The sequence below is a fragment of the Hippopotamus amphibius genome, chromosome 1, assembly GCF_030028045.1.
Source record: "Hippopotamus amphibius kiboko isolate mHipAmp2 chromosome 1, mHipAmp2.hap2, whole genome shotgun sequence".
Classification (NCBI taxonomy): Eukaryota; Metazoa; Chordata; class Mammalia; order Artiodactyla; family Hippopotamidae; genus Hippopotamus; species Hippopotamus amphibius.
In genome coordinates this window covers 151,246,218-151,262,343 of record NC_080186.1, presented here as the reverse complement: position 1 = coordinate 151,262,343, position 16,126 = coordinate 151,246,218, and the positions used below count along the sequence as shown (strand labels likewise).

General features: G+C 42.9%; 1 protein-coding gene across 2 annotated transcripts in view; it reads right to left on the bottom strand.

Moving 5' to 3' along the window:
- Nucleotides 1–15,763, bottom strand: part of SLC36A2 (solute carrier family 36 member 2) — a 29,726-nt gene extending 13,963 nt beyond the window's left edge. Inside the window, exons 1-7 of one of the 2 annotated variants that reach the window (XM_057730657.1) lie at nt 15,523–15,763; nt 12,200–12,290; nt 11,492–11,580; nt 10,420–10,515; nt 7,180–7,264; nt 3,601–3,819; nt 1,957–2,055 (exon numbers count right to left, since the gene is read on the bottom strand). In XM_057730657.1, coding sequence (XP_057586640.1) covers nt 1,957–2,055; nt 3,601–3,819; nt 7,180–7,264; nt 10,420–10,515; nt 11,492–11,580; nt 12,200–12,290; nt 15,523–15,686 — 843 coding nt within the window. In that variant the 5' untranslated portion in view covers nt 15,687–15,763. The remainder of the gene's footprint in view (nt 1–1,956; nt 2,056–3,600; nt 3,820–7,179; nt 7,265–10,419; nt 10,516–11,491; nt 11,581–12,199; nt 12,291–15,522) is intronic. The other variant, XM_057730665.1, reaches the window with a different exon arrangement.
- Nucleotides 15,764–16,126: the final 363 nt, after the last annotated feature.

Genomic DNA, 16,126 nt, shown 5'->3' with positions numbered 1-16,126 from the left:
TGACCTTGAATTAGGCAAAGTGTTTTAGATAAAACACCAAAAGTAGGATCCATTAATGAAAAGTTTTGATATGTTGAACTCTTATCAAAATTAAAACTTTTTCTCTATGAGAGACACTGTTAAGAGAATGAAAAAAAAAGCTACAGACTAGAGAAAATATTTGTAAATTACATATCTAATAAAGGATTTGCATTTGGAATATATAAGGAATTTTCAAAACTCAACAATAAAAGAAAACAATTTTTAAAAAACTCTCAAAAGATTTGAACAGACACATACCAAAGACGGTATACAGATGTCAAATAAGCCCATAAAAAGATGCTCAAAATCATTGGTCATTAGTAAAATGCAAATTAAATCACAATCAAAGACCACCACACACCTATTAGAATGGCTAAAATTAAAAAAAAAACCCACTAAAAATACAGATAAAAACTAGCAAAGATGCAAAGGAACTCTAACTCTCATACATCCAGTGGGAATGCAAAATGGTATAGTCATTCTGGAAACCTGTGTGGCAATTTGCTATAAAGTTAAACATACATTAGCATGTGACCTAACAAACCTACTCCTAGAGAAATGAAAACGTATGTTCATAAAAAACCCTGTACACAAATGCTTACAGTAGCATTACTCATAATCATCAGAAACTAGAAACAACCTAAATGTCCTTCAACAGGTGATGGATAAACAAACTGTGGTACTGCTCATACAGTGGACACTCAGTGGTAGAAAGCAATGATGCGTGGTGCATGCAACCACGTGGATGCGCTTACATGCAGCTAAGTGAAAGAAACCAGGCTTAAAAGGTTACATACTGTATGATCCTATGTGGATGGCATTTGGGAAAAAATAAAACAATCAGAGAATAGAAGGTGGATGGCATTCGGGAAAAAATAAAACAATCAGAGAATAGAAGGTGGATGCCAGGGGTTAGAGGGAATAGGGGGAAGTTGAGTACAAAACGGGCAGCACAAGGGAACTTTTTATGGTGGGGGAGTTGTATTGTGTCCTGATTATAGTGCATCTATGACTCTGCATGTCTCAAAACTTAAAGAAATGTACACCAAATAAAAGTGAGTTGTACTGTATATAAATTAAAAGTAAACCTAAAAAACACAGAGGTGCAAGAGGCACAAACTTCTAGTTACAAAATAAATGAGTCACAGGTATGAAATGTACAGTTAAGGGGAATGCAGTCAATAACTATGTAATATCTTTGCATGGTGACATTTATCGTAACTAGGCATCATGGTGATCATTTCGAAAATTACAGAAATATCAAATTACTATGTTGTAAGTAACAGGAACTAACATAGTGCTGTAGGTCAATTATAAATATAACTGACACTATATATGAAAGTTAAGTGAATCTTAAGAGTTCTCATCACAAGGAAAAAATTTTTTCTATTTAATTTTGTATCTATATGAGATGCTGTATGTTCACTAAACTTACTGTGATAATCATTTCATGATATATGAGGGTCAAATCGTTATGCTGTACCCCTTAAACATATACAGTGTTGTATGTCAATCATATCTCACTAAAACTGGAAGAAAAAATATTATACGTAGCACTATCCTTCCTCAAGTGTGGAAGTAGAGACTATATAATAATCCATTGTAAATATACTGTACTTTCCAGTTTAAAACTTCATGTTTCATAAAAATCCTGTAATTTAAGTTGTACACTTCCATTTACCTTGATTTTTAAAGATTAATAAACACATGTTGATATGAAGATAAATGTTTAATAAATGTACTGGGATAGGAATAAAACTGTCCCCCGACTGCTCTAACCTCTCTGCTGTAACCTACTTTCTCCTGCTGGTGACAACTGACCCAGGTGAGGTCGGAGGTTAGTTTCTGCTGTGCACACAGAAACCCAGAGCTCCCAGCTCCTGTTCAGAAGGCCACCCACAACACCTTGGAAAGTCTACCCAATTCAAACCTTACCACACCAATGCTTTCAAATGAAAAAACAGCTGTTCCAAAGAAGAGCGAGTAGGTCTTCCAATTTGCTACCAGTGGCAAGTGGCTGGGGTCTGGAATTCCCTGTGGGGGAGAGAAATGTAGTAAGACATTTACTCTCAAAGCATGTTTAGTCTCCCTTGAGAGAAGAGTATTCTGAGAGTAAACCTGAATTATGAAAAAAAAGCTGAATGTCAAGAAACTCAGAAAACTTCAAAAGGAAGTAGACAACAATCAAAGTTGATTTTAACACTGCCCAATACCAAAGAGCCAGAGGAAAGAAAGACTGAGGTATTATCAAAGTACTGAAGGATCAGGATCTCACGGAGGGAGTCTGGTTTATCAAAATCCTCCAGGAGAAAATCTTACACAACACGGGTTAGTACTAGTCTAAAATGCCCCCAAATTTGGGCACTTTCCTTTGAATGTACCAGTGGTTATAGATGCTGGAAATTATTATGACTGTAGTTACAGTGATATTCTAGGGAGCCCAAAGTAATTAGTTAAATATGAAAGTCCCCTTTTCTTCTTCAATGAGCTGTACAAAGAAGGAGAGGAAAGTGTGTGGAATAAATATTTTATGTACCCTGTGACTTAGTATGTGAAAATAATGACAGCACCTTTTCTCTAATTGAGCAACCTCTGGAATAGTCCAAGCATAAATCAGATGTAGTTCTTTCATTGGGAAATTCAATTTCATAGAATCTATCAATATTGCCTTAAGACTTACCTGTGGTTATCCTAAAATATTTGGCTAATCTGTTATTTTCACTAAATTCCATGTACAATGTAATTTATTTTTTTCTTGTGCCTTCTGAGAGAGGAAAACAGCTGAAAGGTATTAGGGATGCCAAGGGTCTTCTGGGTTCAAATTTCTATGTAGTCTTGTCCTTTATAAAATGAAAATTAGAAAGGATAGAAAAGTAGGAAATTGAGGGGAAATCAATATCCATAACTCAACTCAAAGATATGTGATTCCATATAACATAAGATGTCAAAAACAGAAAAAATTGAATAGAGGGTATCTGGAACTCCTGATCTATATTTATAACTTTTTTGTAAATATAAAACCATATAAAATACAAGGTTTTTTTTTAAATGTAAAAAAAAAAAAAGATGTGTGATTTACATCATGATAGATTTGTTTGTGGTCTTTCAAGACTTTCTATTTATACCTTTGTGACTAAATATTTGTTGTTTTCTCTTGAGTTCCCTAAGGGTAATTTTATAATTACTTGGAATTATAGCTTAGAGGATGTAAGATAGTTCAATAAGGTTTAGCTGTGGGAAAAAAAATCCTGCTTTTTATCTGCCTTTTGCTGCTATCCATCCATTACAGGAATGGTCTGTAGTTCACCAATCAAGATATTTTCCTTGCAAAGCATAGTTTTTTTCTAAAACCAAGATTTGACACAAAATGAGTACTGGAGAAACAACATGAAAGAGGAGATATCCAGAAAAATGAGAGTGCACAGAGACATCTTTGAGGAAGAAATGCTACAATAAAGTGAGTTTTAAGCTGAAAAGTGAAGTGTGTACATACCTACCCTCGGGGGTGGCCCCAGGTGTCAGTCTATCACAGATAAAAGGATCTGCCCACGGGAGGAGTCAGAGTGCTGGTGTGCTAACCTGGACAATGTACTGGGCGATGATGACCAGGCTGACCAGCATGGTGATGTTGGCCAGCAGGGAGAAGATGGTCAGAACCCGGAGGTTCCGGATCAGGACTATCAGCACCAGGAAGGGCAGGAAGGAGACCATGTAGAGTCGAGAGTCCATGGTGGGCGTCAGGACCACCGTCTCGTTGTAGTGGCAGTTGGTGGTGGTGCTATTAACTGCTTCCACTACCTGGGAGAGGAATGGGAAAAGCAAGGGGAAGATTCGATGAATCTTCTGGCCACCTGATTAGCTCAGTGCCGGGCCTATCATCAGACTCCCTCACAAAGAGCCGGCATGTCTCAAGTGCCAGAGTCTCACAGTGAGTTAGAGTGACTTTAGGACTTCTTACTGCAAATCTTCTGCAGCATACTTCCTCAAAAGAAGCTGCAGAAATAACTTTAATAAGAAATGAACTTAATAAATATAAATACCTAAACTTTAGAGTGGCTATTTGTTAGCTTTTGGCAACCCAGAATCCATTCCTCCTGATTTGGATTTATTTTTGGTGCCTTCTCTCTCACCTGAACACAACCTTCATAGACTGTAAATCACAACCGCGTGGCAGAGCTAAAGCACTGGTCTTTGACTCAAGCAGAGGCACTCACATCTCTCCCTGGAATCTCAAACTAAATAGCAAGCAAAGGGTGGCGGGTGGGGGTGGGATGAATTGGGAGATTGGGGTTGACATACAGACACTAATATGTATAAAATAGATAACTAATAAAAAAAGAAAAAAAAAAGAAATAGCAAGCAAAATAACACAAGGCAGACCTAGAAAAGGGTAAACATTAATTCTGATATGGAATCCCTGAGGAGACTGCTCATCAATTGTAGCAACATCCCCCTAGCTGCCCTGGTTCCTGTTCCTGTCCTTTTCTGAGACCCAACCCTTTTTTTTTTTTTTAAGTTTTCTCTGTCATTTTGGAATTTAGCTAATATTCTTCCACTAAACTTATTTTCTGCTTAAGTTGCACTGAATCTGCTTCTTTTGCTTATAAACGAAAAAGCTCATCACTTAGTGTTTCTTAATTGGACCAACACTGACATTTTGAGCGAGAGAACGCTTCCTTGTGAGCATTGGACCATTCACTGCAGGACATTTAGCATCTCTGGACGCCACCCAATAAAAGCTATTAGCATCCCCCAGTCATGGAGACAAACAAGGAACACCCCTTGCACACTGTACAAACAACCCCCTGGCAGAGTGCGGGTAGGAGGGAGGGTATCACCCTCCTTTGGAATCAGCATAACTTAAGGAATACAGTCTTACTGTGCAAGCAACACAATCCACTGCAGAACAATTAGAAACTAGAGTGAGGGGAATTCCTAGGTGGCGCAGTGGTTAAGAATCCGCCTGTCAATGCAGGGAACACAGGTTCGATCCCTGCTCCAGGAAGATCCCACATGCCACGGAGCAACTAATCCTGTGCGCCACAACTATTGAGCTGATGTGCCGCAGCTACTGAAGCCCACGAGCCTAGAGCCTGTGCTCCACAACAAGAGAAGCCACCACAGTGAGGAGCTGCACACTCACCACAACGGAAGAGTAGCCCCCACTCGTCACAACTAGACAAAGCCTGTGTGCAGCAAGGAAGACCCAACACAGCCAAGGAAGGAAGGAAGGAAGAAAGAAACAACTTAGAGTGAGGCGAGAAGAAAATATAAAAGCAATGATAATCTCAGTACCCATGGGTAGCCATGGTAATGCCTTGCAATACATTCATCTATGCATCTTCCATGCAATATCACAAATTACATGCATTACATGCATTCTTCTTATTTTATAGGACTACAACCATAGCATACAGTTTTATTTTGAAATCTCCTTTTCATTTAACACATCATGAATACTTAAATGAATCATTAAGTCTTGTTTTTTTCTGATTCCTCACTACAGTGGAAAAATCCTTGGAACATTAGCCAGGTATTCAAGGCCTTCCATAAATGGACCCATTCAACTGTGAAGGCTCTTCCTCTCCCAAGGCCCCACCTTCTTCTACAACCACTCTCCTGAGCAAGTCCCGTACATTCCTGCCTCCAGGTGTTTATTTCTCCTCCCACATTGGCTGCCACCACTTCTCCAGCCGGCCCTTCAATACCCAGCTCAGATGCCTCTCCTCAAGGGAGCCTTCTCTTGTTCCAGTGATCTCTCCTGCTCCTATACATTTCTGCCCCTTAGTTCACAATTAAGCACCCCCAGCCTCAGGGTGTTAGTGGAGTCCTGACCCAGCACCAACATATTATATTGATATTTAGCTTTTTATATGTCTTAGAGCACATCTAAGACTGCAAACTCCTGAGACAAGGCTTACCTTGTCTCTAGACAGATGATTGATAAAGTTCTGCTAATGTCAGATTGATTTCCAAGCAGCAATCTGGCAATTAAGAGCCTTCAAATCAAACTCGTTGACCCAGTAATTTTACTTAAAAAACACATAAGAAATACTAAAGAAATAAAGGGATGTACAGAGACTTGTACAGATTATAGTAGAAAAACATTACAGTAAAAAAACAAAGGGAAACAGAAAATAACAGATGAAAGACTAAGTTGTCTGTGTGATGGAAAATTATAAAACTATTAAAAATTACACTAAAAATTTAAGGACATTGAAAAATGCTAATCAGTTAATACGCATTTAAAGCAATAACCCTGAGTGGTTGGATTAAGAATAATTTTATTTTGAGAAGCAGCATAGCATAGTGTTTAAAAACTTAAGCTGTGATGTTAAAAGGCCTATGTTTTTAACCTTTGCTCTGTGACCATATTTATACACATTATAGAGTTCATAACATTAGTTTTCTCATCTGGAAGATGAGAATAGTCATAGTACCTACTCTGATAAGACCATGGAGAGAATAAAATGAGGGAAAGCTTATAAAATGATCAGCACTGTACCTGATGTATAATAGAAGCTCACTCTGCATTCTTACTATTTTTTTCCTTCTTTAAAAAATTTTTTTTTTTACATTTCTGGTATTACTATGAACAGATAAAGAGCCCTAAAGAATAGTTTTCTTTTTTAAGCTTATTGATTGACTAACGATAGCCTCTGTTATTACCCATATTATTTTGCTCAAATTGCTAAAAGATAACTATTGGGTTAGATCAAAAGAATTTCTTGGGGACAAAAACTGTTAAACCACAGAGATTAAGCAGCTAAAGGTAGATAAAGATGGCCCGAAGATTAGGTATCATTCAAAAAGACCTGTATCAGTTTAAGAAGTGTTAAGGATGATTAAACTCCAAGGCAGGACGATTGACAAAATCCTGTTACTTCCAGCTCAATTTTAAAGACCAACCTTGAGGACAGGCCCAGTTTTAGAGACAACTCCTGGACAAAGGGTACTGTGGAAAAAGTAACCACTTACAGAAATCTGCAGATAGTGAACTAGGGGAAGCCTGAGTTCTTTGATAACATCTAGTTTAACTTCCTTCATTGTATGATGAGGACACTAGGGCCGAAAGAAGGCCATTTGTTGAACATCTAAAAAAAGAGGACCCTCCTTTTCCATGTTGTTTTCCCTCCCACCTTCTGTAGAAGACTCTACCTGTTTTAAATTATCAGCCAGAAACACAATGTACACGCAGCAGAAGCCCATCTGGGTGACTATAAGAAAGAAGCTCACAAAATGCCTGAAAGAGAGGAGAGAGAGACAAAGAAAAAAATCTGTTATAGAAGAAGAGTTGGCTTGTCATTTCCATTTCTGTCCCCAGGGGTTGGTGACCCTAGACCAGCACCCTCAGTCCTGCCACCACAATCAACAATGGGGCAGTAAGAAGGGATGTAACAATAGTTCTTAGAAAAACATGTTTCTCAACCACCCCCACACTCTCAGCTCAGCAAGTGGTAAAATTCTTCCTCGTCAGAAACCTTGCCCCATGCCCAGCTCTGCGTTGATACTAATTGATGTAAGGCAGTAGGCACAACTTATTAGCAATCATTAAAATTTTTTTCCTACCTTGTGCCAGACACCACATTAGGCACTGAGGATACACAGACAAATAACACGTAGTCCTTTCCTCTGGTGGTTTAGAGACTAGTGGGTGAGATGCATAAAAAATAATAGGGCACTAAGGGCCATGGTAAAAAAGGGCATTTTACCTAAATTAAAGAGCAGACAGCCTTCTTAGAAAAAAACAATACCTGAGCAGGAGTCCCTTGGGAAGAGGAAGAAAGAGAAAAAAAAAAAAAAGGAATGAAGAGGAGGAGCAGATGGTGAGGAAGAAGTGAGGAAAAAGTATTTCAGGAGAGGGATTAAGAAAATTTCTCTAGCTGCCATGTGGAAAGTCCACTGAAGGGGGCGAGACTAAGGATAGGAAGACCAGATAATGGAGGTGAAAGACGGCGGCCACCTAGACTAAGACGTGGACTTTAGGATGAGAGAACTGAAAGCATTTTAAGAGATACTAGGGAGCTAGAACTTACAGAACCTAGTGACCACCTACACCTAGGGGAAGGAAAAAGGAAATGACAAGGTGAGTGACAAGGTTTTGGCTTGGACAACAAAAGGAATGGGGAAACTCAGAAGGAAGAATAGGGTTTAGGGGAAGGGGAAGAAATGGCACATTCAGTACCTGAATTATTGAGCTTGAGGTTCCTACAGGCGACATTCAAGAGACAACCATATATTGGGGTCTGGAAATGTTGATTTGTCAGTAATGGATAAAGCCTTGAGAAGGCAAATCAGTGCTGGAAATTGTACAGAGTGAGAAGAGTTCCAAACCCTAGAGAATACCAACATTTAAAGGGAGGATAGAAACAAAGAAGCCCCTGTAAAGTAATGGCCAGAGAGGTAGGTGGGAAACTAGGGTGGAAAATGGTTTAATCGAAGCCAAGTGAAGAAAGAATGTTTGAGGAAGAGGATAGCCAGTTGTACCCACTGCTGTTGAGACATTCTCTAGGGCAAAGAAGATGCAACAGGGAGGTCTTCTAAGACATTGATGGAAAGGACTTCAGTAGAAGTATAGGACAGGAAGCCGGGTGACTCATGAAGGAGGTGTGAATGGGGCGTGTAGAAGAAGAGTCAGAGGGTGGACTATTCTTTCATGAAGCTAGAGTGCAAGTTCCAGTCTTGAAGGTGCCCATTTTGTTCATCATTGTAAACCTACTGCCTAAAGCACTTCCTGACACACTTCAGGTATTCAGTAGATATCTGCCGAATAATCAATAATGAATACGAGATAGAGGATGGTATAAGGTCCAGGAGGCTTTATTAATTTATTTTATTAAGATAGAGTACATGAACACATTTCAATGTTGAGAGGAAGAGCCCACTGTTCAAAAAAGAAGTTCAAGTTATAGGAGAGGAGATAATTAGTGGAGTGAAATTCCTAATTCAGTATGCGAATTCAGGGCGTTGGGTCAAGAGGTGCTAGACCCACGATGCTTGTGGGCAAGGCACACCTCAGATAGTGCAGTGTGGGTATCACAGTTCAAAAGAGACTTTGATAATCTTGAGGTGAGTAGAAAAGAGTAGACAGATGGGGTGGGGAAAGGTGGGAAAACAAAGACAAAAGAGTACATTTAGTCCCAAGTACCAGGAGGCAGTAGATGGTGACCGTTTCCATTATCTCCAAAAGCAAAAAAGTGGGAGTTGCAGGAGGACTTCAGCTCACCAAGGAATCCTTAACGTCTTGATCTTTTTGCTTTCTTTTCTTCTCACTATATACTCTCTCCCTAAGAGACCTCTTCTGTCCCTGGCTTCATAGCTGATGATTTCAATCCAGTGTCTCCTGCATGAAGATAGGTTTAAACCTATGCTTATAACTACCCACTTGACATCTCTGCTTGAATATCCAAAAGAGAAGTCGTCAGAAGTCCGAGTCAACCTTGACTCTTTCCTTTCCCCACAACCCTGGGATCCAAATCAGGACCTAATTCACTTTTCTCCTTCCCCACTGCCACCAGCTTGGACCCAGCCATCACTGCCACTTGCTTGGACATTGTCAGCAGCCTCTTCATGGGTCTAAGCCTACAATCTATTCTCCTTACAGAAGCCAGATAGATCTTCAGACAACGCAAATATGGTTAAAATAGGAAAGTCTCTGATTAAAACCCTCCAATGTTTCCTGGTTGCTTTTAAGAAAAAAACAAGACCTTGAAGAGGGTCTAAAATGTACAGCTTGTTTGGGCCCCTGGATCCTTCTTCAGTATCTCCCTGACTATCTGCCCTCAAGCTACCTGGTCTTTCTTTAGCCTGAAACTGTCCCGAATTCCCTCTTGCTTCAAGACCTTCGTATCTTGCTCCTATTCCAGGAAGGCCCTTCAGGCTCCTGCCCACTTTCCCCTAGGTAATTCCTCATTCCTAAGAATGCCTTCCTTCGGAACTCATCTCAATTGTTCCATCCCAGGAAGCCTACCTGAACCCACCCACATCTCCTTACCTGGCTGGTAGCAACTAGTACTTCTTTCCTTCATGGTACTTATCCCAGTGGCTATTAAGTAACCATGTCCTAAGCTGTTTCAGGTCTGTGTTTGCCACTGGACTATGGATTCTGCAAGGGCAAAGCTTTGTTTGCCTTGCTCCTGACAGTATTTCTAGGGCCTGGTACATAGTCACAACTAGATAAATATGGTTTAATTAAAAAATGAATGATATTAAAATTGCATACCAGAGGAATGAGCATCCTATATATACAAGGAGCAGGGCTGGATCAGGAAGATTGCCACTGAACCCCTTTTATGTGACGTCCAAAGTTCTGTGTTACACAAGTCAACTTTCTAGAGAAGAGGGCATCCCTGACAGCTGCATGTCCTCCCTACTTTGGGCAAAGCAAGAACACGGTACCTTCCCCAGTGTCCGTGGTTCCGGAGCCAGGCGTTGGGGATAGCTTCTAGTCCATGCATCACTGTATCCCCATAGTCCATAAAGGGCTTGTTAAGCCTGCAGGAGAGAGTGCATACAGCTACTAAGAGGCAGTTTAACCTAATATCATATACTAAAAAGTCAGGAGACACATAGCAAGGCAGAATCCAGCTGGAATGGAAAGAACACTGGGGCAAGTGGACCCAAGCGGACCCAAGTTCTAGTTCAGACGTTGACACCTGGTTATAATTCCTTGGTGGCTTGTTTTCCTTACCTGTCAAGTGAGGCGGTGGCCACTTAATAAGGGTAATAATACACACCTTGCAAGGGTACAGTAGTTCTCACATCCTTGATTCCATTGGATCCTCATGACAATTCTCTGAGGCAGGGTTAGGCATGGATTGTTTATGCCCAATTTACAGATGAGCCAAGCAGATAAGTACAACGGCCTAATTGAGATCACCTAATGAGTCACACAGCGGAGCCTCACTTTAGGTCCCCGCCCCAAATGCTTTCCTCTTTTTCTTGGCCTTGTTGGAGGAAATTAAGATGTGAACTCTGGGCTTCCTTGGTGGCACACTGGTTAAGAATCTGCCTGCCAACGCAAGGGACACGGGTTCGAGCCTTGGTCCAGGAAGATCCCACATGCTGTGGAACAACTAAACCTGTGCATCACAACTACTGAGCCTGTGCTCTAGAGCCCGCGAGCTGCAACCGCTGAAGCCCGCTCACCTAGAGCCCGTGCTCCGCAACAAGAAAAGCCACCGCATTAAGAAGCCTGTGCACTGCAGTGAAGAGTAGCCCCCGCTCTTCGCAACTACAGAAAGCCTGTGAGCAGCAATGAAGACACAACACAGCCAATAAAAATAAATACGTAAAATTTTAAAAAATTAAAAAAAAAGGATTACTAACATGATCAAAATTTCTCTCTCTCTCTTTCACACACACACACACACACACATGACGTGAACTCTTGTCATACATGGGATGTTTCTGGGATGTCCCTGAGAACCAAGTACCAAAGGAATTGACAAAAGGACAATGTTTTCCTCACCTGCGGCAGAAGTGCTGGGCACACCTGACCAGGATGTGCATGCAGTGGCAGGAGATGATGCCCATGGCCAGCAAGCTGAGCGGGCCCATCTGGAGGAAGGGCCAAGGGGCAAGGGAGAGAGAAGAGAATGCACTTGTGAATAACACGGCGGGGAGAGATTTGGTAGTGCAGATATTATTCAGGACTCAAAGAACTTTCTAGCAAACTGGTTTGCAAACCCTCTTTATCTGTAACAGCTATTGTTTCTTTTCTTTTTTCTTTCTTGGAGTATAGCTGACTTACAATGTTATACATTCTTTCAAATACGACCTCAAGTGGCACTCCAATAAAGCGCAGACGGCAGTTACAATGGGGTGTTGTGGTGGGAGTAAGGGACGCAGCACCGTGATCCTCAGTGGCCTCCGAGGTGTCCCTGAGAGCTAGTGCTCCATAGAGCACAACTGGAAAACTAGTTATAGTCCAATCCTTGCATTCCACAGGGGAGGAAACTGAGGCCTGAACAGTGGATGACTGATTTGCTAAGGCCACTCAAAGTCTGTGGCAGAGCCAGAACTCAGACCTAGGCTAGATGTCTAGACTCCAGGTCTGGACCGAGCCGCCTCTCAGGAAGACTGCTCACTGTAGGCCACTATCAACCTTTAGAGGCTGTCCTGCTACCTCCTTGCTCCCATCAGGTCGTACTGGCCCACCTGCAGCAGCCCCTCTTACCAGGATGCCCGCATTCTTCATAGCCAGGGGTAGTCCCAGGATCCCTGTGCCTATGTTACTTTTCAGCAGGTGAACCAAGGTCTGGAATGTTCTAAAGCAGAGGAAAAAGACATGAGCATGGGGGTGTGTAGAGGTGAGGAGATCCAACAGGCATTCTGTCCCAGTATGCGCACACCTCAGTTGAGCTGGATAGGTGGGCTCCTGGCTCTCAGTCTCCGTGGCCCTTCCTGGCCCTCTGGGTCTTGTGTAGGGTGACCAATCATGCTGGTCTGCCCAGAACTGTCCTGGTTTTAGCAACAAACACTCAATATTTGCCATTAGAACACGTACTATATAGCAGACATTGTGCTAAGGATTCCATGTAATAATCTCATTTCATCCTCTTGTCAAGACTAGGAAGCAGGCTATTGCCCTTATTTTGCACATGAAACTGAGGAATGGAGATTTTTTAAATGACTTATCTCAGGATATATCGGGGAGCCAGAATTTGAACCAGAACTGTCTCAGAGTCTTTGTTCTCCATCCCACTTCTACTGGACTGCCTCCTGGAAGGGAGCCCAGAGAGATGAGTTAAAGGGCCAGCCCCATTTCATAGTCAAGGGAACTAAGGCTCAGAAAGGGCAATAAACAACCCAAGGTCATTATACCTGTAGCAAATATAGGACTGAACTCAGAGAAAAGGAGAAAGGGCAGGCAGCAAAGAGAAATCATTGTGACTTCTGAATGAAGAAGTCAAATGACTTGGTTCCCCAGATGGGGTCTGTTGGGACAGGGTTATTTAGGGTTTGGACTCCAGGGGGACTTTTTTTCCCCTAGGCCAGGACATCAAATTGGGGAATGGCAAGTCTCCTCCCACTTCCAGCAAAAACAAAACCCAAAACTCAGACCTTTCTTTAGACAGGCGTGAAGGTGGTCCAGAAGACAAGGTCTAAACCACCACGGGTGAGGTTCTAGGGAGGTACCTACCTCTCTGGTGGTGAATTAACAATTTTTACACCTCTTTGTACCTGGACCAGGTTAAACTAAGATGAGTATCGGGTTAACATCTACAACTTGAAAAACTTTGGCAATTCCCCATGAGAGCCTTCCAGTGAGGAGACCTACTGTGCAGAACAGCAGAGGTATTCTGGAAGGAGCCTGGTCTCTGGGGTTGGACAATCCAGGGATTAAAACACTGGCAGTCCAGTGGTTAAGACTCCATGCTTCTACTTCAGGGGGTGTGGGTTTGATCTGCTACTTCACTAGCTGAGTTATCTTGGCAACATGTCCACTTTGCTGAGCCTCTATAAACATTAGGAGGAATGATATTTTTGAAGGAACTGCCCCAAACACCCGTATCTTTATATTAACCCCTGAATCCTCTAGCTTCCTGAGGATGTGCCTATTGATTTGTCAAGTGTTAAAAAGAAAAACTGCGGGAGAAAGAGGGTGGAGAGTCTCTGCGTTCCTTTCTCTCTCCCTGTGGGTGTCAACATCGCTGACGGAGCACTGCACCCCATGGCCCTCCAATGATGGGCTTGTTTTGCAACTAGGAAATTTCTAACTAAAGGACTTAGAAAATCTGAATTTAACTTTGGGCCACTCAGACAACTTAATAATGTGGTGAGTTGTGCAATGCACTGGGCTGGGAGGCAGGAAACCCAGGTTCTAGCCCTAACTCCTTTGGTGACTTTGGAACGTCACTGTAGTCACAGTTGTCAGCTTATGGGCACTGAGTTTGGGGGCTTCCTGCACAAAGTGCCTTTGTAGGCACCCTGGGAGGAGCCAACTGTTATTTCACAGGAGAGAAACTAGAGTACATTGTTCTGTCACTTGCTCAGGCTGGTAAGAAGCTACAGTGGGAATTCAAACCCAGGTGAGCTAACTCCACAGGTACCATGCTCACCCAACCTGTTTATTACCTCCCTCCAACCCAGGAGCAAGTTCCGACTTGCTTTATTTCTTCGATTCTTAAGTAGCTAAAATTGCCAACAAACCATGTTTTACTGGGCTGGCCAAAAAATTCGTTCAGGTTTTTCCATCCGCTGTTACTAACCCAACCCAATAGTTCAGGATGTGAGAGCTAACTGATTCCTTCAAGGCCTCTGATTGAGAAATACCCCACCTCAGCAGTGGATGGCTCCAAGGCCTGGAGGGCTCACCCTCAGGATCATGAATTCTTAGAAACCCCAGGGACTAGCCCTGGGGCAAGTGAACCCTGCCACAATGTCAGTCATTGTGTCCATCCCTGAATCATCCTGCAGGGTAGCAAAGGGGTGGAGCTTTGCCTCCCCCTTATCATAACTTCTTTTTTGCTGCACACTGTCTCCCTACCCCCACAACACTCAACCCTTCAGATTTAATCTTGACAGGCAACCTCCTTAAATTCACACTGCCACCAATGGATCCCTGTTTTGCATATGGGGAAAACTGAGGCTTAGAGAAAGAAGAAGCAGACTCACACCTTGGAAACGTGTCCTTTCTACGGTACCAGCGGGGTCAACCTTTTCTTCATAAAGCTGTGGAACTTTACCACCATGCCAGCTGGCTCCCCACCCATTCTTCGTCAGTGAACTAGCCATGCTGCTTGAGTGGTGGAGGCAAAGGGAGCTGGAGCCTGCAGCTTGGCTTCCCTGCCGAAACTCATTCAGTACACCTGTCCTTGCAGCTTTGAAAGCCTTCCAAGTGATCCCCCTTCCCCCTAAACGCACCCCAGGGAGGTGGAAGAAACTAGACTCTTCTACACATCGTGCTTTTGATGTTGTCACTGCAGTTCTCAATTGAAGTAGAGGTCCGGGTAACTGCAGGGAGGAGGCAATGCTTGGTTGTCTGTGGTTTTAGCTCAAGTGTCACCTTCTCCACCAAGAAGCTGGGGTGGAGAAGGTGACACTTGAGCTAAAACCGCCCCCCCAACATTATCAGGACTGGCCAGGAGCAAAACTGACTCTAGGACTACACTTCAGTAAAAAAACTAATAATAAAATAAACTGACTCTAGGGCTATACTTCAATCAAAAACAAACAAACAAACAGGCTCTAGGGCCAGCACTGGATTCCAGCCCTCACCCTGCCAATGAGCAGGTGGGTGGCCTTGGGTAACTTGCTTCAGTTTCCCCACCTGCACACATCGGGGGCTAGATCACTATATCCTAAGGGTTTTCTGACAGTTTCCCCTCCTGCCCCTTTAAGTTCTCAAGTTGACTCAGCCTCTGATTGTACCTTTTGCAGCCTTGGTTTCCCCAAGGCACAGCGGTTTGGGTGTCAGACACATCTCCCTTGAGGTTTTGCCCCTGCAAGCTTCCAGGCTGGAAGGCAGAAATGAGGGTGACAGAAAAGAACACTCACGTTATGCCCTTGGTCACCTCCGAGGCTGGCGACTTGGAAGGGCTTCCATCCAAGAAACCGGAGTCTTTGTTCTGCAGCTTCCTGGCACTTTCAGGAGGGGACCTGAGGTCCAGCTGGAGGTCAACAGTTCCCTGGGGACCCCCGGCACTCTTTGTCACGGGCATGGCTGTTCAGAAAGAGAGGGCTCCCAGGGATGCGCTGTCTGCACTGAGCAGGAAGGTGTCCAGTCAGGTGCAAACCCCAGCTCAGAGGCTTGTGCCTTAACAGGCGCTGGCCAAGCTGGAACGAGGCCCCACCCACCTCCCCCGGAGGGTGTGCCTCCTGCCAAGGAAGCCCAGAGGGAGAGGGGCAATCCCCAGGAAGAGGGAGAGGAAGCAAAGAGTCTGGGGAGGAAGTCATTCCCACTTACCTAACAACAGTAATGGCAACAGCGACGATGATACTGATAATTTTGATAACTAATATTTATGAATCACTTCACTAAGGAATGGATGCTCTAAGTGCTTTACCTATACTTTCTCACTTAGTACTATAAATTACATAAAGAGGAAATCAGGTTCTGAACTAAAGGGACCTGCCTAAGGTCACATAGCTTAAAAAATGA